Here is a 21698-nt window from a genome sequence, read left to right on the forward strand (position 1 = left end):
AGTGGAATTTTTCAATACAAGTGACTGTTGTTGCAACTTTTGTCCACTGGAGGGCACACGGACAACCACTTCTGGTCAGGATTTGACGCTTGGTATTGATGCTATTGCACTCAATTTTGTTAAGAAGCAATTTCCGACTGCTCACGTGATTTGCAACAAGATAATAATCACTCAATGTGAATATTGTTCAGATGTTCTCATAATTACTTGTACTAGAAAATAGGGAAACATGTGGAATTTAAAGCTTATTATGACTTGTGATCAAACTGTGCTGAATGTGGCCCCTGAACTCAAATGAGTTTGACAACCCTGTAACTTAGCACTTGATTGGTTAGCCACATGCTAACATGGAGAGCCCAAGGAACCTCATTCCATTCACTTTTCAACACTCTGTCTTGCCAATATAGCGCATCCTAGATTTCCCTTCTTTTCCTCATGTATTTAAACAAATAAACACAAACACCTCCCTCACACTTGCACGCCACAATGCCCCTCCCCCACAATCTGAAAACAGAAAAAACAAAGATACACAAACAAAGTTTGGGAAACTTGGATATCATCGATAAATCAATGGATCAGATATTGTAGATAAACGCCTACCTAAAATAGTTGCCTCAATTAATAATGAAGCATAATGACTTTAGTTGGCTGACTCTATTGTTGATTCATGAGTGAACTTCTGGACCCGTTTCAACTTGCTAACTAAAATAGGGGCACTGTCTGAAAAACTGTCCCTCGGATGAATTATGGAGTGGGATGTTTGCATTTCCTTTCATTTTTTTTGCTTTAAACTCCACTTTCACCGCTTCATATCATTCCAAAGCGGAAAAAAGACAACAGCAAAAAGCCCGGGCCATCACTTGCTTGTTTAGGCAGCAAAGTGCTGGGCTGGGGCCTGCAGTAATGCTGAAGGTGATTCGAATTGCAAGTCATTCTGACTCCTGAAGCAATGCCGCCCTCTGCTGGTCACAGTCAACTCGGAACTGACATCACGTCATTGTTGGCAGCATTTAGCTACGTCCATCTTGTTGTTGTTGTTGTTGTCTTTGAAATAAAGTAGAGGTAAACACCAACAAACGATGACCATGGCTGGCTACCTTTCTACAACTAATTATCTACGAGGTGATATGGCTGATTTGAAAACAAAACAAAAAACAGCAAATAAAGACTTTCATGGTTTCTCAATTCACCAGCAGATGTCAGTGCACACTAAAATATACTTGGCTGTTTAGATGATTGGACTTAAAAGCAACAATTATAAACGTTCACATTTTTTTAAACCCAATGTAGAAAAAGAGAAGAACTGATAGTCAGCAAGAAACAAAATCATCTATCAACTTAGCAGTGCTTGTACATACAGTGAGCAGTTTGCCTGACATTATTTATTATACAAGTACAATTAGACAGTGGAACAAATCACAGTTGTAGGATGCCGGCTAATGTTCTCCAGCATGAAACAGGATTTTAAATGATGGCATGAGACGGGAAACAATAGCAAAGATTGCCTAATATACGACTAGGCTATTGTCAGACCCACGTTGACCTGAAGCCTTGACTATAGGTGCACCATTTACCGTACAAGTAAATCACATGCAACATAAAAGCAACGCTAACGACTGTTAGCTGCGACGTTCAGAGCTGCCGTTTCAGCTTGTTGCTGTTCCATTCCAGTACCGTAGGTGTCAGACGCGTGCGTTTCAAACCGTAACCCATCGTCAATAAACATCAAGGCCAAGACGATGTTGCAGAGGCTTTCGGAGGCTTTTGTATTCAATTCCAGGTTCTTCCGCTGCAACGTGAAGACCAAACTTGTGTAATGTAAAGACTGTAACGCTCAGATGCGACTTTACAGGTTGTTGCAGTTCCACGCAAGTCCTGTAGGCATGTTTCAAACTCTGGCCAACTGTCGAAACAAATCAAGGACAAGATGGCATTCCTGACCATGATAGATGTCTTCATCTGAAATTCCAGCTTTCTCACTGTAATGTGAAGACTGCAATGCTCCGACCCGACTTTTCTGTGGACGACCCGTCAACACAGATCAAGGTATGGATGACCATTCTGCCTTTTATGTGCTTGGAATGCTAATACTGACCACCAAATAGCGTCCCAAAAGCAAAAGAAAACCGCAACAAATACGCCAAAGCCACCCGCAACACAGCACAAACTCCACCGACGGCCATATGACCTGTCAGGAGCATCCGCTCATTCCTCGACTCACGAAGACTGACCGGACTTAAAATCGCCCCCCCCCCCGATTCGGAAGCGAATACCCCCCTAACGGTGGGGAGAAAGGTGCCTAACCTTTCTCGTTGTTAGCGATTTCCCAGCCACAGTCCTAAGTGAGATGAAGACTTGGTAAGTGCGGCTAAGTGCGACTTTTGGGGAGGTAAGAGGCAAGCTGCAGGAAACATATGGAAGAGATCTACCACTTGGCCAGACCCCCCTCCTGCCACGTCTCACAGCGCGCACACGCACACAAATGAATGCGCGCGTATGCGTGCACGCACACACACAAACATGTAAAGACTAAACGCCTTCCGAGAGGTAAACAAAGTCATAAGAGCTCAGCGAGCAGGATGAGTCGCAATCAAAACAAACGACTGATGTGGCTTTTAGACCTTAGTTGACTTTGGTCTGAATTGGGCTGGCTATCTTTGGTGGCGTACGCCTGCTTTAGTCTTCACCATTGATTTCACGGGTTGGAAATGAGAGTGAAATTATTTCGATTACCGTTTCAGAGGGAGTAAAACCGCTTCAGTTTGCAATTATCGGTACTACCGCATTTCACGTCTCTGAGACAAGTGGTCGTCCCCACTGCGGTGTGCAATGCGACAGCAAACAAGCCAAGGAAAAGATGCAAAGCGTAGAAGGTGACGTTAGACTCGTGTTACAAAATGAGTGTGAAATTACGCAACCACGGACATTTTTAGCAGCTTCGGTCACAAAGTCTGACGGTAAGCAAGCCAATCACATTTTAGCCCGACTGTGACGTCACAGTCGGGCTAGTTTACCTAATACCTTCCCACGGCAAGTTTGTTTTCGCACGACTCAGAAAGTAGGCTAGGTGAAGGTCAGACGTTTTTTCAAGCCAACGTCGGACGACGCGGAAGCGCTATGACGTCAAAACCAAAGCGAAACGATGCGCTGCTGGATTGGATGCACGATGACTTTGTCCAACAGTGATAACAGGCACATACAGTGCATATAAAAAGTCTAGGCACCCCTGCTCAAATCCCAGGTTTTTGTGAGATCAAATAAATGAGGGCAATAAATAAAGCAATAAGCAATAAAGCAGCGATAAAGCATTTCCAAACTTAATGTGACCGATAACCTGTACAACTCAATTGAAAAACAAAGACATCTTTTCAAATAAACAACTGAGATCAGGTGGTTGCACAAATGTGCACACCCTCTTAACTGGGGGGCGTCGAACCAATTCTTGCTTCTGATACCACCTCCCAATCTGGACAATTGCTGGTCATCAAAAGCGACAGGAGAAAAAGACGTCTTCCCAGGCAGCGTGAAAGGGGCGAAGGAATCATGAACTAGCCATGAAGGCATCCTATGTCAGAGCCTAATACTCGCTTGATTAAGAGCAGACTTAGTTTGAATTCCTAAAGCTCGCTGGAAAGCCTGCACTCAAATAATCCCTTTCCCAAAAGAACAGAGGGAAAAAAATCCATCACAGATTTGAGGCACTTCTAAAAAGATCCATGAAAAACGTACTACCTACGATCCTTATAAGCTGTTTAAAATTTCAAAAGCTCATCCACAATGTGACTTTTCACTGTTGAATTTTTGGAGACTGATGAATCTAAAGGTGCACCGGAAAAAGAAAAAGAAAGAAAAAGTGGAGGAATAATGTGGTCCTGTGTTATTTTAACCTGTGATTACCTTTGATCGACTTGCCAAAAACTAGCGCATGCTCATGTATCGCACTGGACGAGCGTGGCTGAGCTACCTCGAGATAATCTCCTGTAACGCGACTAAAGCAACTCATCAAAACTGAACAATTCATCTCATTTCAACTAGAAATTAAACGGAATGGCAATTTTACATCCCGTTCATCATGACCAATACGATTGGTTATCGGTATGATAACGGCGAAATACATATAGTGGTGCCTTCAAGACTTTTCTGGTAACACCGGCTGTTTGACTGATGTTTTGCTTTGACAAGAATTTCAGATCCGAGCGCTAGATGGTGACAGCAAACGCCCTTTGCAGCAAGCTACCGTATTTTCCGGATTATAAACCGCAACTTTTGTCCTAGATTTTGAGCCATGCGGCTTATAGTCCGGTGCGGCTATTCTGTGGATTTTTCTTCCACCGCTCGGGGCGCTCTAACCGGAATGACAGTACAATTCAATACAATACAATTCCCATTAACTGGATGTGACTGCAGGTGGAGGAGTTCAACAGGCGAGGGCGCCATAGACTAGGTTATCGCATTAGGTGCTGTAATGCTTTGATTTGATGTTTTCCTAGAGGTCCCTGAAGTGCACATGAATGCGATTGGCTGATGTTACGTCTGTTCTGTTGTTTCGATGTGAAATGCTATTGTTGATTTAGCACGTCGTGTGTTAGATTGGCTGACTTTATTAACATAAAACAAGACAGGTGCATACCGTCGCTGTCATGTGAAAAACACTTATCTCAATTTTTTTTCATTTTCTTATTTTTACCTGAATCGTGTTTCCGCGTTAGTAGTCAAACAATAGATGGTGGAGTCTGGTGGACATTAGCTGACAAACTGGAGCGGCAGTCGGCAGTGAAATGAAGATAAGTACTGTTTATTTTCTCTTGGTTCTCTTCTGCTTTAATCAGCAATGTTGCTGCAGTGTTAAAAGGCACTGTTAGGAAAGGATCTGCTCAGGTACATACATGTACATTTACAGTTCATAATCATTCTGTAAATGCAGTAAATATTAAAGTCTTCAACATAGATAGGTGTGGTTTGTATAAAGGTGCGGCTTATTTAAGTTTTTTTCCAAAATGTTCTAAAAATAGAGTGGGTGCGGCTTATATAACGGTGCGGCTTATAGCCTGGAAAATACGGTAGTTTGGCAGAGAGATGTCTTCTAAAAGGAGCCATTTGTATATTCTTTATCCTCTGCGAAGAATGACGACTATTTCTGAGGCATACTGAGGAGAGACCATCTCCTTGATGAATAGCTGTATTGTACCGCCCTCCGGTGGCCAAGGTGCAAACAGAAGAGGAAGCTGCACAAAAACATCAGCTACCCAAACTATTCATGCATTTATATGCATAACTTCATGCATTCAATCATACTGATAACACCTCAACCTGTCCTGGCAGCTGGTGACGCTATCGCTAATCACTCATGTTTTTGCCCAAATGGAGAACAGGTTATATTAAAGCGGCTGCAGTTGCTGAACTGTATTAACAATAATCACAATCTGAAACAGAACTGAAATCTCCACAGATTCACTGCTCACTCTTCAGCAATTCATTTTGCCACAGGGTGGCGTCGAAGCCCTGTCTAAATAGGAATGTAGTACAGTTATCGGTCAGTATGTTGAATGACAGACAAGCTTTATATGGGGAGCATCGAAGTTTAATGATTGGACTGGACAAGTGACTTCACAGTACTACTTTGTGTCTACTGGCACAAATCTCGGCAAATTGTTGATTTGGAGTTGTCCTCATCTTTTGTTGAACACCCGAGTTGACAATTGAGAATTTTTTATTTTTTTTTGCATTTTGTAAATCATACGACTATTATGAGGGAGTAAATCAGGTTGTAAAATGGCTGCCATCTTCGAATGCTTCCCGCTGTCAGCTAGATTCAGAGCAGATGTGGCGGTGGCGAGAATGACCATTCGGCTCTGCTTTTGCACGAGAAGCTGCAGAAGAACCTACAAAAAAAATAGCACTGCATGCTAAATTTGATTCATTTAATCAATTTGATTAAAAATATATAAATGTCAAGCATAGTGAACTAGCTGTGTATGTTGCAACTGTATAATTCCGTAATGTAGGCTGATGTGAACTGTAACAGCGGCAAGAAATCCTTTTAATGATGTTTGACACTCGTCCTCCTCTCTCACCCATTGTGTGCATCATCACAAGACTATTCTGATCAACCAATCAGAGAACGGAACAATGCCGACGTCACTTGCGCTAAGGCCAAGAGTTGTGAATTTGAAATCTGACTGGTTAAAAAAAAACGACAAAAAAAAAAAAATAACAGCCATTGCAAATAGTGTGTACAGTATGTCATGGGCGAGCACTCCTGAGTCTGAAGGCCCTGAGAAGATTAACATTGACATGACAGCACACACATGATGAATTCTGATTGGACAAAAAAAAAAAAACATTCTAACGTGCACACAACTAGAGGCTGGGCAGTCAAGAAAAGGGCAATGGAATGACTGCTGATAATGAATGCATACAATTGCAGTAGGCCCCGACTGCGCACCGCTGCTGTAAACGTAGGAATCGTCGATAAACTGTCAAAGCGGTCGACAACTATCAAGCCACACGCGTGCGGTGAATTTCATAGCACATAAAAATGTTATGTCTTCTTCTGGTTGCTTTTCGACTGTACTTGTGCTGTGAATTACACGGGATCTCGTCTCAGGGCTGCCGACTGTTTATCGTAGAGAGCGAATCGCGGCTGCTCGTCTGGAAGTCCTCACCGTAGCGTGAGAGGTACACTGAAATGGGCTCTCGCCACCAAAACTCCTCGGCAATTAGACGGCGAGGCTTTTGATACGAGTTGGGCTTTTTCGCAATGACTCGCCGCTGTGCGTTGCTTTTGTAGCACTTCAGACTGCCTGTCTAAAGTTGTGAATTTGTGCGTGGCCGTTCTGTGCCAAAGGTACCGTTTGAAGTCACCAATTTGCCAGCTCCTGTATTGTAAATGTATTTTGTCGCTGAAATTAAATGTCAAATATCACGATGAGGCGCACGTGAAATCCTTCAGTAAGTGGACACATGAGGTTCTTTCAATTCCACCAAATGTGGTTTCAAGCCACACGCGTGCGGTGAATTTCATAGCACATAAAAATGTTGTTATGTCTTCTTCTGGTTGCTTTCAATCAGGCGTGTCGTGTGTGTGTGTGTGTGTGTGTGTGCTGAAGCAGGCCGCGTTCATTCATTGCTGCTGCTCTCTGTGGTCAGCGTCAACGTGTTCCTCACGTGTGCACTTCTTGGAAGTTGCCATGTTAATGCAATTGCCTTTGTTTTAAGAGGACACCGCGCTGGCAAACTGTTTCTCCCAGCACTAATTGTGATGAGGAGAACATGGCCGCCGTCACCGTCTGGAGAAAATGATTTTTTTCCCCCCTTTATTGGACTCATCGAGCGGCGTCTGTGATTTTGTCTGAGTCTGACCATTTCTGTAGTCTTTAATAAAGTCAAAATAATAATGTTGACACTGAGTTGAAGTTGGGCTGGGCGATTATGGAACATTTAGACACAAGTAGTGCTTTGCCAAGAGCATGGTGCCAAGGAACTCCGTTGAAGTCAGTTGATGAGCTTCATTTGTGGCATCCTGGTGCCCGGGAAATATTTGAAAGCGATTTAAGGGGCTTCATTTAGACAAAAGCGGTGCTTTGGTGCCATCTAAGGGCTAAGGGACTGTGTTCAAGTGGATTGAGGAGCTTCATTTAGACCAATGTATTGCTTTGCCACCATCTTGTGGCATCTTAGGGCCAAAGAACAATGTCGAAGTGAAGTGAGGAGCTTCCTTTAGAGAAAAGCAGTGCTTTGCCACCATCTCGGTGCCAAGGAACTGTGCTAACGTGAGTTGAGGAGCTTCAGTCAGAGGAAAGTAGGGCTTTGCCGTTATCTTGCGGCATCCCGGTGTCAAAGGACTGTGTTCAAGTGAGTTGGGGACCTTCATTTTAGACAAAAGTGATGTTTTGCCGCTTCATTTTAAGTGCACAGAGTGTGCCCCCTCTGGTCTTTAATGCCAAATGATTTAGACTGTAAATCAAATAGCAAAAACGGTTTGACTTTTCTGAACCAGCTGAAAGACTTGATGCACTATTTTTGCACAGCCTGATTTGATTACTTGCCGCACATTTCTGTCTGTGAAATATATATATTTGCAATATTACATTTCTGCGTAATGACCAATAATTAAAGCTATCAATTGAAGAGCGAAATGTTCCAGTTGGCGTCGTCATTATGCTGACATCTGGTTTTGATTGCATTTGTTTGACGTCTTGGATGCGCCGAGTTACGACTACATTTGAGTCTATCTTGAGTCAATCGCCATTTTTCCACTCCGCGGCTGGCTCGTCGTCATCCTCCTTCCACATGTTAGAAAGACACATGAGATTTATTAGCTATGTACAGTGAAGTTTTGTCATTACAGTTCGGCTTTTTCTGATGAATCATCTGACTTTGCTGTCGAGCTCCACCCGCACCCTGTGACAAATTTCGCATCCAAGTGTCTCTCATCTGCTGAGTATCCCTGCTTCTCGGCTGCTGTTTACTTAAAGCCACAAAGTATTTATTCAAAAGTGAAAAAAGAAAAATATTGTTGCTGAAGACCACGACGGTGCGAATTTGCGAGAATGTGATGCGTGGATACTACTTCTGGCTTATGATGCTATGGAGCTAGTGAATATTTAGCAACGACAGGCTAGATATTGCCACTGTCGGGGCATAATCCAGCCGCGTCAGCCAAGTTGGTGTCATACTTTCTTTAGCCATCATATACTGTACAAAACCACATTGAAATCATGTTCAATCACTCATTTAATATGCTAAAAAGCGCTAATTCACTACGCCGTCAAAATTGGACAATACGATGTGAGCTAATGGAAATTGGCGGTTACCACCCTACCAGCTGAGCAGCGAGTGTCCGCGACCGCCCTCCGTCTTCCTTTCAAAGGTCTTAGAGCCATGGCTAATGCAATAAATATAACCAATGAGTGGTTATATTTGGCGGTGAAAATGAGGCCGCACACTGGTCTTGGATGCTGACACAGTTGCAGTTACTACCAAGGCGTTAGCTAAATGTATCTAACCTGCCGGTAACGACTTTCGCTCATTATTTGGGCTGAGAAATAAGTTTGGCATGGTCGGATAAGTCGACCAAGAAAAAAGGTTGACACCGAAAATCATTTTACGCATCCACATAGACATACATTGGGTATCTGTAACATAAAAAAAATATACATAACACATTTTGCTCTGTATGGAAACTTGTGGCCCGCCCAGTAGGTAAAACTTTGTACTTTACTGTAGACTCATGACCGTTTCAGTTTATTAGCAGCTTCTAGTGGTGGAAAGTTACTGCAATCAAGCAATGAACTTTTTTCCTGTCAAGGCTCCCCACAGCAATGAAACGTTTTGCACAGTTTTAACAAAAGAATGCCTTTCCTAACACAAGTCACCTCGGATCTTGCCCGGGGACCCGCGCACATGACGAACACAAATTCTTGACTCAATTGCATATATGTATATATATATATATATATATATATATATATATATATATATATATATATATGTATATGTATATGTATATATATATATATATATATATATATATATATATACGGTGGTCGACTGGTTAGCACGTCCGCCTCACAGTTCAGAGGTCGTGGGTTCGATCCCGGCTCCGGCCTCCCTGTGTGGAGTTTGCATGTTCTCCCCGTGCCTGCGTGGGTTTTCTCCGGGTACTCCGGTTTCCTCCCACATTCCAAAAACATGCATGGTAAGTTGATTGGACTCTCTAAATTGCCCCTAGGTGTGATTGTGAGTGCGGATGTTTGTCTCTGTGTGCCCTGCGATTGGCTGGCAACCAGTCCAGGGTGTCCCCCGCCTACAGCCCAAAGACAGCTGGGATAGGCTCCAGCACGCCCCGCGACCCTTGTGAGGATAAGCGGTACAGATAATGGATGGATGGATATATATATATATATTTTTTTTTTTTTCAAATGATCCATTTTCCGAGAATGATAGCCCCATCCATTTCAAAGTTTGATTGTGGACTGAAAACTGTGTAAATGAAATGAATGCAATGAAAATACAGATGTTTTCCTAGCATGATGAATGACTGTCTTCACTAAACGGGATTACAATATTGATCAAAATAATTGTGATATTTATTTTGGCCATAACTGTGCAGCTCTAGGCTTTGTTCCACTCGAACGGGGTGAATTCCCTGGAAGGAGTTCCTTCACAAACAAATCCTGAAAATGGCCACAATGCCCTCAAAAAACATCAGTATCAGTTTCAAACACTAATTACTACATTGCAATTGAAGGTCATTTTGAGGGCGTTACAAGCAGCAAATGTGACTGATACTCAACGTATTAAAACATCCATCAAGTGTTAGCTTCGGGGCCTATACCGAGCTAGCTCTGGAAAAAGTATACGGTGCGGAGGGAGTCATTATTGTCTGCGCACCTCTTTTTGTTGAACGGGAGCGTTGATTTAGCGCTGTCTTCACTTAGCCACACCTGCTGTCAACGGAGACAGCTGACAGCAGGAAGCATGCGCAGTCAGTAGACTTTCTAAACACACAATCCTGAAATACTTCATCAAATGAGTCACAATAGGCAACTAAGTAAAAAAACAATGTCAAACGAATAAACTACATCCACAATGCCAGACTTTCATCCCACAAAACCTTCTCAACGAGACGGAGGGGCAACAGAGCAATCCTTCGACACCTTTCTTTGTTGTTTTCCTCGATGTGCAAGCAGCTGTTTTAGCAATCCCGTGCTTTTTTCCCCTGAAATTCTCTAGGACTGAATTCCAAGACGGAAAGCCACTATTTGAAGAGAGTCCGAGCATAAGGAAAAGACATCATCAATTGCGTATAGGAAGGCCAAATTGTTGGCTTCCAAAATATTTACAGTAATACAGAACAGAGTCACTTGATTTACTCGGTAGACAAGCAGCAAAACCTTTTCCTTTGATGATTTATTTCCATGTCTTGTCAGGAAAAGACGAATGGATGAGAACGTTTGGAGCACAACCAAGTTTGGTTCAGTGCCATATTGGGATAGCTAGCAGCGGATAGCTCGATGCTAACTTCAGACGCGCGCTCTATTTGGAAGTGAGCGCTGACTGAAGCGTTTGAAGTGTCATGTTCACGCAACTCACCTATCCACAGTTACAGTATGTCAAATTCTTAAAGCATTCTTCTTCGTGCTTCTGTGGAGCCAAATAAAAGATCCAATGTACTGTCAATTGGCCGCCTTCAATGGCGCTTCCTTCACTCAGCCATTGACAATGTATGAGGTACAAACATCCTACTAAAAATACCACACTGACACTGCATTTACTATGTGTCGAGGCACTTCATTTGCATGGCAATTAGTACCACCTGAAAAAAATAATCTGCTCTTCAACTACCACCATAATGACCAACATTATTAGAGGTGCAACAATTAATTAAACAACAACTAATCGATTATTAAGACAATCACAATGAATAGATTAATCATTTTGAGCAGGGTTGATAATCCTATATTGGAGGACTAGAACTAACGCTTATTTTAATAATCGATAAATCTGTTGACGTTTCCAATTCATTAATTTTTTTCAGATAAAAAAAAAATTATCATTTTTTTTCAAAAACAAGATCTTATTTCAAATTGGCAGTGCAGAAATTGCAGAAACAAACTGATTATGATTCGGTTACTGGTTTGAGTCGTAACATTTGAGAAAACTGGCAAAAATGTTGACCATTGTTTTCCAAAGTAAAAGCAGATGTTTGTAAATCTAGCATTATGAACACAAAGATAAGGCTTTCATGGGGGACTACGGAAATCGGAGAATATTAACCGATGACACACTCAATTTCCAAAATTAAAAAAAAAAAAAAAAATCAACGTTTTTGAACAAGTTTAAATTCAAAAAGATCTCGAAACGATGACATGATCTCAAAATGGTTGTCGAATTCATACTTGATTAGTTGTCAACTATACCATAAATTGTTGCACCTCTACAAATAAGTATAAATAAAACTTAAGCAACACTGATAGTTATACATTTTAAAAAGTATATATAACGCTCTTTAAACTTGTGTAAGGGGGTTTTCTTTTTTTTTTTTTAAATGTATTTATCTCATTAAATATAACTGACTTGTTGTACAGTAAAGGATAAAATATAAAAAATTTTGTAGAATGAACTATTTTATACTCGCATGTAAGAAAATGTACACATTTTAAGAATGGTTAATTAGTTATAATAAAAAGAATTATGAGTAATTTACACCCAATTTAACCTTTTTTTAACGAACGGTCGGTCCATTGTAAACCTCGAATGTGGCACTTGAGCAGAAAAAATTTGCCCTTCCCTGATTTACACAATGCCACAAGTAAATAAAAAAAAAAAAAAAAGTAGAGTGAATCTGGCAAAGAAGTATGGGAAAACTTTCCACTGGAAGAAAATTGGCGTTATAAAAGCGATGAGAGTGTGCCGAGTGTATTTCACAGCTGTTGACTTGCGGCTGCATTTGGACCGGATTCAGTGAACTTTGGCAAGGCAGAAAGACATGTCGGGCTTCCCCGCATCTTTTTTTTTCTTTTGTGTGTGGCGATGCGTCTTCTTCTTCTTGACAAGTTACAGCGATAGGGAAAAACTGAGCGAAGACGAGCGCGGCGGCAACGATGAGTTCAACAGCAAAGGGCTTAAATCGAAAGCATGTGACCCTCTCAGGCCTCACGATGAGACGGCGACCAAGATAAAGATATAAACATCCGTGGAACATGAGCCTCCACTGTTACAGGTGTGTTAGCAATTATCAGCACCTTTAAACTTTTATGACTGGAGGAAGAGGGCCACAGAGAAGCGTTTTTCCCCACTGGTTGTCAGCGTGGTAGAGAAACAACATCCGCATTCAAAGTAGATGTTTTTTTTAAAGCAGGGACGAGTCAAAGTGTGTGGCAAAAAACCTGACAGGTTAGATGGCCAAATCAGGGTGTGTAATGTATTCCGATATGTCTGTCTTCTTTTAAAGTTGTTCCTATTTTTCATAAATGACTTTTCTGCATGGGTGATAAGGCCTTCAAGTAAATTCTGCCCATAAAGTGAATTCAGAAATTTGTCTTATCTTACAATATTGCGGTTCACTTATTGCGGGTTCAGTGTATCGCAGAGGTTTTTTTTTGTACAGTACAGTACATTTACTCAACGTCATGTCTCGCTAATTGAATATAGCATACCACCGCTAATTCGAACAAATTGTAATCCGTAAAAGGTGGTTTGGAATTAAGTTAAGTCTGAAACAGCCGCTGATGTTCACATGCTTTTTGGAGCAAATACAAAGTAGTAAGAAAATAGAGTAAACAAAAGCACATTCTTAGCACACCTGCCAATAGCCCAGCAGTCGAAAGGATCCACGCGGTCAATCCGACAGTGAGCTGTCTTTTTCCAGTGGCAGGTGTAGTGGCCGGAGCGTCCGTCCCTGAAGACTTTTCCACTTCCCCAACTTGATGACGCAAGCATAGAGGAGCGATCGCAGAGCGGCGGGCCGCCGTGTTGCATTAACCCCTCGCCAGCTGGCAACTCTCGAGCGCTACCGACTGACACTTTGACAGCGCGCTGGCTGACACGTTATGTAATACGCCTGCGTTTCGCACCACTGTTAAGAGACCTCACGCTGTGATGAGGAACCATAGGCCCGAGTGGTTGTTGTCAACCTCTGACTCGAGGAACCTTCTTATGCCGACGAAGGCCGTCACAGTTTGTTACATAAAGCAAATATTTTAACGTCAATGTAAATATTCCAGGGTCAAACTGGAAGCAATTCTTTTTATTTACATGCCTTCCTGTGGGTCTTGGAGGAGTGAGATGTGGTGAGGAAAGGGTTAAAAAAAAAAAAAAAAAAAAAGAAGAAAAGGTCTGCTTTCTAGCGCTGCGCTGGAGCCTTTAAATAGCGTCATTTGAGCCAGCCCGCCGAGGCGGCTTGAAGCGCAACGCATCTGCCGTCCCAAATTCAAAAGGTATGGCGAGCGGCATGAGGATGCTGGTACTGACGTGCATGCTGCTGGCGCCGTGGCTGGCCGCCGGCTTCCGCGGGGACGCTTGGCCGGCGGCAGGGGCCACACCAGGAAGGCAGCAAGGCGGCTTCTTCGGCAACGGCTTCAAATTGACGCGGGCCAGGGTAAGAACTGACTTACGACTTCCTTCCGTGCTTTATTTAAAAATGTGTTCATTTCGAGCAAAAAACAAAAAAAAACCAAAGTCGCAAACCGGATGCGATAATGCTGAACAATGGCTTGAAAAGTTCGTCAAAGCTTGCTTTAAATGGAATCATCAAAACGTATGAAGTGGAAAGTTAGTTTAACAAAAGTTAAAGAAAGATTGTTTAAAAATGCTACAAAATGATCAAGCCGAACGTCGGTCAGTAATATTGTGTAATTGTAATACACTTTGAAATTAAAAAAAAAAAAATTATTCAATTTATTCTTTCCCCTTTGGAAGGTTAGGATGTGTAAGCGGTGCGCAATGTCTAAAAAAAAAAAAAAAGTATAAATATAAAGACTTGCTCTCCGAGAATTACATTCTTAAAAATTGCCAGTGACTATAGCTAGACTTTGTGTGTGTGTGTGTGTGTGTGTGTGTAAGTAAGAGAGGGGGTGCGTCAACCCTATCAGAATGTTTAAGGTGGTGCATAGTTTTTAAAAAAGAACACATTTTAATACTGCTTAAAACCAAAAAAACAAGAAAACAAGAACACCGCCACCCTATGGGTGTGCCGGGATCCAATTTCAATTTGTAAAAACATCATATAAAAGAAACAAAACAAACAAAAACTAAAGGCCATATTATTGGTTATAAACTTGCTTCATTTTATTTCTCTTAGTGTATGTGTGTGTGTATCTTAATAAGTTGGGGAATGACTGTTTTCTGTGATATTATCAATGAGTTACGTTTTGATCATTTGAACTTTATTCACCCAAGGGTGCGCAAAGGCTAAAAACATGACCGTCACAAGTTCAAAATGCTGTTTTCAATGTATATTTCTAACACTAACCTTAAACCGTGTGCTTGTTTTGTTTGATTTTTTCCATCAAAATTGACCGACACCCCATTTAGCGTCCCGAGCGTACTATTGCCAAAGTCTACTCTTTGCGCACCACCACTCTTGAGGCCAACGTTTCCTCATGGCAGAGCAACGCTGCACACTGGAGCGACTTTACACCCACCACAGAAACCCTCACACCGCCACAAGAAGCCATTTCGCAAGCGCTCCAGCCAAGCAAAACCAAACGTTTGTCTGCTTTGTGGTGAAAACGCTGCATGAATCCAGCAAGTCCATTTTTCAATCTAATCTTCACTTTGCACTCTCGGGACCGCTTGTTTCTCAGAACAGATGGACCGAAACATCTGAAAAATCCCAACATTTCACATCTGCTGTTAAACACTAAATCAATTTGCTCGCAGTTGCAGAGGAAAAATGGAAGAGTTCCAAACGTGAACCCCAGCCTTAATGCTCCATCTATTTCACGGAGATGCACTGTTTTTTTATGGCTAGCTTTTGTTGTCGAAGTGATGTGCTGATGTTAGTTAGTGCTAAAAGCTGAAATGTGCTGTGCCTGAGACTTGACACTTGCATCAAAGACCAGGTCTAAGATATGGATTTTTTGGGGGGGGTACCGTCCCGTATTTGGCAGGAAAAGAATTCCGATCATAATGAATGCAGTATTTAATAAATAACGTAACTTGCTTTTTGGTCCATCAACAATATGACAATAGTTTGTCCTTTGGTAAATGTTGAATTTTACAACAGAGAGGAATTCTCAAGTACAAAACAAAACATGCACAAAAAGCTTTAACTGAGGAATTTATCTTTAGATTTAGTCCATAGGCGCACGCAGTACAATGAGAGAAGTTACTGGCAAAACGAGGCCCTTTAAGTCACATTTCTTCGACTACATTTTTGGTCTTAAGCGGGAAGTGATGAGATATCTTCCTCAGATGTCATCCTCATCATTTTGACAGAGTTGCATTTTAAATACATGATGTACAGAGAGAGTTTTCAACTGGAACAGGAGCAGATCTTTTACTTACTAAGTTTCCCGCAAACATGGAATGTGTGTCCACACTCAAAAACTGAACCTTAAGCAGGAGAAACTTTTCTGGGTTTTTAGATTCAAGAACACTTTCTCGGGGCATTGAATCGATTCGCTTTCGGACTGCATCATCCCCAAGCCTTGCTGCATTACTGCAAAACTTCTCGATTGGGGGAAAAAAAAAAAAATCTTCTGAATGATGAACCATGACACCGACTGCAACTTTAAAATCTTAAACACGCAAACTTGAATTTCATATCGGCTGTGATTGATTCCACAGAGAGCGCTGGATGCGGGTGACGAACCAGAGAATAGCCCCATCCCGGCGGGGGGAGATGCATCGGGTAAGCCAAAGAACAAGCCAGCTTCATTTGCAAAGACTTAATTCCCGGGGTGCGCATTCAAATCGCTGTTGCAGCTTGCCGCATCGGTATAATTACACGCGTGGGGATGTCAGCAAAAACTGTGTGGGGAGTATGGAGTGTTCCAAGTCACGCTCCTGTTGTGGTGGTAGGGTTCCGTCTCTGATTTCTGGTAGTCTCTAATATCACCGGTCTGATGCCGGTCTTATTTCAATGTATTGGTTATTCGTGCTGGCTGCCAGCCACAGGTATTTAAGACTTAATCAACAGTACAGATGACTTCTAGCGACTTTTCACCACACTTTCAACGTCCCGGACGAGAAGCACAAAGTTAAAGGTTATCGGTGTCGGTTGGAAAAAGGAAGTATCAGGCAAACCTTAAATTTTATGCATCAAATGCACTGGTGTGTACTCAAGAGTGAAAACTCGTACTCGTATTGGACTGAACAAAAGTGTTAATGAACATCCTTTCCTAACATACAGACAGCAGAAAGGCAGAAAAACATCAACGCAATCGTATAATTAGTATGACATCAGCATCATCCGGCGTGAGGGGTCAAATACTTATAGTCGAAGTCAAAACGCTTCCTTGACACCAATTGCAATTTAGAAATGGCTTTGACCGCATATTAGGCCGTTTCAGAAAACACGACGAGGTGAGTCGTTTCTCACTGCTTGCCGCTTTTGTGTTGCAGACCTGCCCACTTGTCTGCTGTGCGTCTGCCTAACCGGTTCAGTGTACTGCGAGGAAGTCAGCCCGGACATGACCGCAGTTCCCACCGTGCCCAAGAAGACGGCCTACCTGTACGCTCGTTTTAACAAAATCAAAAAGATCAACAACAGGGACTTTGCTGACATCGGTAAGTTGTGTCACAAAACACCGCTGGCATGTCCACGCCAAAACAAACCCACTAAGTTGTCAGCTATTGCTAATGCCAAAGCGACAAGTCTAAGAGTATCCATGCAGGAAAGAATAAAATTAACTATGAGAATAAATTCTGTTTTTGAGAAGAGCTGAAATTTTGGGAGGTTATAGTCAAAACTGGATAAGACAAAACATTTTTTGGGGGGGGTGGTGTGGTGTGGTGAGTCCTAATCTCAAAATGAAAGTCTCTTAAAACATACAAACAACTTTTCCTGAAGCATTGTGACTGTGGCCTTTAAATACTGTCTTGATTTTTTTTTTTTTTAATCTGAATATTTATCGTTTGAGATTGTGAGTACTTTTTCACCCCCCCAAAAATGCTGTTTGGATAAGATTAAGTAGTGAAATAGGCCTTTTTTTTCCTTGAGAAAAAAAAAAAAAAATAACTAACTTGTGGAGAGGCAGTTCGGGGAAGTAGATGTTTTCTGGGGAAAAAAATACTTGTAAGCTTGACCAAAAACAAACAAACAAAAAAAAAACGTAACTTCATCTTTAAAAAAAACATGACTATTTTAAATCTCATTATAAACCTCAGCAACCGTTAAGCAACTTTGGGTGTGTCACAATTTTGGTATAAGAGGAGGTTCTTCCTTCAGGTGACGTACTGCAGTACCAATGACGATGGGATGGTAACATCAAAAAAAAGAACCAAAAGCGCTACCAAACTGGTGGTGTTAGCTTTTGTCTTCTTCACGCCACAGTGACGCTGAAGAGGATCGACCTAACGGGGAACCTGATCTCGGAGATTGAGGACGGGGCGTTCGCTAAGCTGCCGCTACTGGAGGAGCTGTCTCTGGCAGACAACCGGCTCGCCAGGCTTCCGGCGCTCCCCGCCAGGCTGATGTCCTTTAACGCCAACAACAACCTCCTGAAGACCAAGGGTGTCAAAGCTACTGCTTTCAAGGTCTTTATCACTTACTAGCACACCACATTGACCTTAGAATGATTATTTCCGAGTGTCGCTTAGCGTAACATGCCGTACGGCAGACGTGGAGAATACAGGTGCCAGTGATTCTTATTGGCCAGAGAACAACGACCACGTCCCGGTTGATGAAATTGTCGTTCTCATAACCTGACAGAAACTGACTGGTCTGGTCAACTTGTACCTGGCTAACAATGAGATTGAGGCAGTCCCGCAGATCCCGGAGAAGGTTCGGACCTTACATCTACAGGTTTGTATATCTTTGCAAACATTGGCCATTTCTAGGTTGTGATATTGCAGATTGTTCAGACATCACCATTTGGAGCGACTCCATTTGGAAATCAATCTGTTTTCTGAAAAATGCAGCCACATTTCCAGCGTCACTTAGCAACATGACGTTCGTGAAGTAGACTTGCAACAACAGTCTGAAGAAAAGGCGGAGGAATTCTGCCATTTTAGTTTGAAGCGGCCGTTTTATCGTCATTTTGCTACTTCAAGTTACCTTAATTGTCATTAAGCCAGAAACAAAGAGTGAAGCCAGTACTAATCATCAACATGAACGCTGGTCGGCAAAGCTATGCCCCAAAAGCCAGTTTATCTAAGCAACACGAAATTTGACCAACATGTCAATCATGAGCAGGCCTACAAAAACGTCTTGAGAAGCCATGCCTAAAAAGAAACACGACAGGTGCTATTTGACTTTTATTAGAATTTTCTTTTACTTTTTTGGACAGACCTCAAAATCCTATCTTGGAGTAACATTGCCAAAAGCCCTTTTCAAATAGCGATGTCTCTTCATATTTTAGCATTTATTGCAATTCAGCCCTCAATTCCAGTATCACTTAGCAACATGAAGTTTTGTCTATCATGAGTAGTCCCACAAAAAAAGTCTCAAGTAGTCGTGCCTGGAAAGGCACTTAACATCTGACATTTGGTTTCGAAGAAGCCATTTTAGGCTCATGTTGAGCATTTACAGGCGTCCTTTCAAGACGAGCTCCTCCCAAGCCAAATTTTTTGCCTGCCGGTTGTTGCTTATGTTGTGGGTATGTTGGTGCCTGGGTTTCCTGCTTGACACCGCATCCCTCTCGCCACCAGAACAACAACATCACAGACGTCAACATTGACACCTTCTGCAGGTCCAACGACACCTACTACCTTCGGCCCAGCCTCAGCGAAGTTCGTCTGGACGGAAATCCCGTGGTTCTGTCCAAGTACCCCGACAGCTTTATGTGTATGCAAGTTCTGCCAATCGGACGGTACCGGTGAAGAACCACCAACATTACTGCAGTCCCTTCCAATAACTGAAATATTCTGGATTTGGGGGCAACTGGCCGTCTACGTTACAATCCAAGCGTGAAACGCTCAGCTCAAAATAGAATTACTACAAGTTGATTTCATAGCTTCTGATGGGGAATAACAAAGGTTCAAAACCACTGTTGCAAGAACTGTGACAACTGGCTATCAACATGGAAAAAAAGGCTTCTAGTATCACCTAACTTGAGGTCAAAGCTTAGTGGACAGCAGAACTGTTGATGACACTTGGAAATTAAGGCCACAGAGAATACTTAAGAGGTCCCCTTGAATTGTCATTCTCATGTTGCGGCTACATTAAAAGCCAATGAATCCAAAAAGGCTCCGTGAACACTATTGGAAAGATTTCTCCAGCCAATTGATTGCAGTATGAGTTACCACGAAATCAAGATCTACGACTCTCAATGAGCACAGTGGATTTGTAGACCACCTTGCCTCCATTTTACCTTTAATTTATAAACGCAACTTGAATTTAAGTACGGAAGCATTTATCATCATTTATTTAATCCGTGTATGACATGTAGCCCCAACCCGTCTCCTTCAGTAATAAATCTGTCTAATAAAAATGGTTAGCAATGTGTATAGAATAGTGGTTGTACAGTGATATGTGTATGGCTTAAGATATTTGAATAAAGTTGAACTCCTTTTTTTTTTTTTTTTCAAATGTGTTTGTAATGATTGTTGGTGAAGAAGAAACATCTGCATGTGCAAATGTTTTTCAAGCCAAGTTGATGATCATGCTGTTCAGGGCTAACACTGAGTCGCGGCATCCATTTTGTGTAGAAATTACCGTCATTCATAGGTTCAAAAGTATTGGGAATCATAAGGAATGCAAGCAAGGATCTCTGCTCTCCACCCAAAATTTGACAAAATTCTAAGCATTTTCATCCGAGTGTTAAAACCTGTACTGATACTTTTGAGCCTGTGGAAATTGAGGTTTTATGCATAAAATGGCTGTCATTCCTGAATGCTAACCTCTTAAACTCAAACCATAGGTCTACACACAGCTTTAAGACGAATCCATTGTAATGTTTATTGAAGGCAATGTTGAAATACTTTTGAACCAAATTGTATATTGTGTACCTTGCATTCTAACTGCACTACAACATCAGCTGTCAGTGTTTCTAACCACTCAAAACGTCCACAAATGAAAAATGAATACAAGGCCTAGTAAATGTTTGTGGTTTGTAGCCATTAAAGGTCGACCACCGTCGGTGCTGTAAAAACCTGGCTGTGGTCCACTCGCAGCACAAAAGAAAAAAATATGTGCGTCTATTTTTCCCCCCCCCCGCTTTCCTTTGCTCAACACTCCAGCGTCTGTGTGTCATTACGAGTTGTGCACTACAGGACAATCGCCTTTCTCAACATTACTTTAAAAATATGCAAGTAGAGCAAAATAAAAGTGAAAAAAAAAACCATGCAGGCAAGTACGGAAAAAGCGAGTCAATGTTGCGTTTGTGCGCCAACTTGGCAAAGCTTTCAACTCTTTGAGTAAACAGCGGCTCCGTATTACTTCTGCAAAATGATTCAAAGTTGAGTTCTTGCTGTTGTGGAGGCAGGACCATGAGAAACTGCTAATTGTAAAACATAAACAAAAAATGGGTCTATTGGGCAGCACGATGGCCGACTGGTTAGCACATCCACCTCAAGGTGCAGAGGTTGTGCCTTCAAATCCGGCCTGTGTGTGGAGTTTGCATGTATTGGATACTTTAAAGCGTCTGTAGGTGTGAATTTTTTGGGGGGGGTCTAATTGAGCTGCTAACCCTAACCCTAGCTGGCAACTAGTTCATGGCGTACGCTGCACCTTGTCCAAAGACTGCTGGACAGGCTCCAGCATGCCTGCGATGTGAGTGGGAAAAATTGATTCAGAGAATGGAGAAATCAACTTTTGACACCCAAAAAGGCATAGCATCACCTGTCTGCCCAAGGCCCACCGTATACCAAATGCAACCGAAGTCGACCATATCGAAAAATAATTCTATTTGCCAGTATTTGGAGTTTTGAGGCTCCCCATACAATATGCCGGAGTTCTGTCGAAGCTTTTATTGAACCGCAAAAACATGGCGAGATTGTCAAGGAAGAAGCAAATTGCCACAACAATTTCTGACATGCTGAGGCCCACAAAAAGGACATTCGTCCACTGGAGGAATAACAAGCTACAT

At 42.1% G+C, this 21698-nt stretch overlaps 2 protein-coding genes across 4 annotated transcripts in view; one reads left to right on the plus strand and one right to left on the minus strand.

Moving 5' to 3' along the window:
* The window catches only part of cenpp (centromere protein P), a 65773-nt gene that overhangs the window by 36161 nt on the left and 7914 nt on the right, over positions 1-21698 (minus strand). The gene's annotated exons all lie outside the window — the stretch shown is intronic.
* Positions 1736-20748, plus strand: ogna (osteoglycin, paralog a). 2 transcript variants are annotated; one of them, XM_086039857.1, is made up of 7 exons: positions 1736-2046; positions 13944-14104; positions 16297-16360; positions 17074-17238; positions 18005-18207; positions 18383-18475; positions 19321-20748. In XM_086039857.1, the coding sequence occupies exons 2-7, from the start codon at positions 13946-13948 to the stop codon at positions 19489-19491; spliced, it is 855 nt and encodes a 284-aa protein (XP_085895983.1). In that variant the 5' UTR covers positions 1736-2046; positions 13944-13945; the 3' UTR covers positions 19492-20748. The 2 variants fall into 2 exon arrangements, with proteins under 2 accessions (XP_085895983.1, XP_085895984.1); XM_086039858.1 differs by lacking the exon at positions 13944-14104.

The sequence above is a fragment of the Filicampus tigris genome, chromosome 9, assembly GCF_054856515.1.
Source record: "Filicampus tigris isolate MCC_2025a chromosome 9, RoL_Ftig_1.0, whole genome shotgun sequence".
Lineage (NCBI taxonomy): Eukaryota > Metazoa > Chordata > Actinopteri > Syngnathiformes > Syngnathidae > Filicampus > Filicampus tigris.

Excerpts from the sequence above, each read along its gene's own strand:
- ogna (XM_086039857.1), top strand. The coding sequence starts at position 13,946 with ATGGCGAGCGGCATGAGGATGCTGGTACTGACGTGCATGCTGCTGGCG. Across the intron at positions 14,105-16,296 it reads TCAAATTGACGCGGGCCAGG|AGAGCGCTGGATGCGGGTGA; the intron begins GTAAGAACTGAC and ends TTGATTCCACAG. Across the intron at positions 17,239-18,004 it reads CAGGGACTTTGCTGACATCG|TGACGCTGAAGAGGATCGAC; the intron begins GTAAGTTGTGTC and ends TTCACGCCACAG.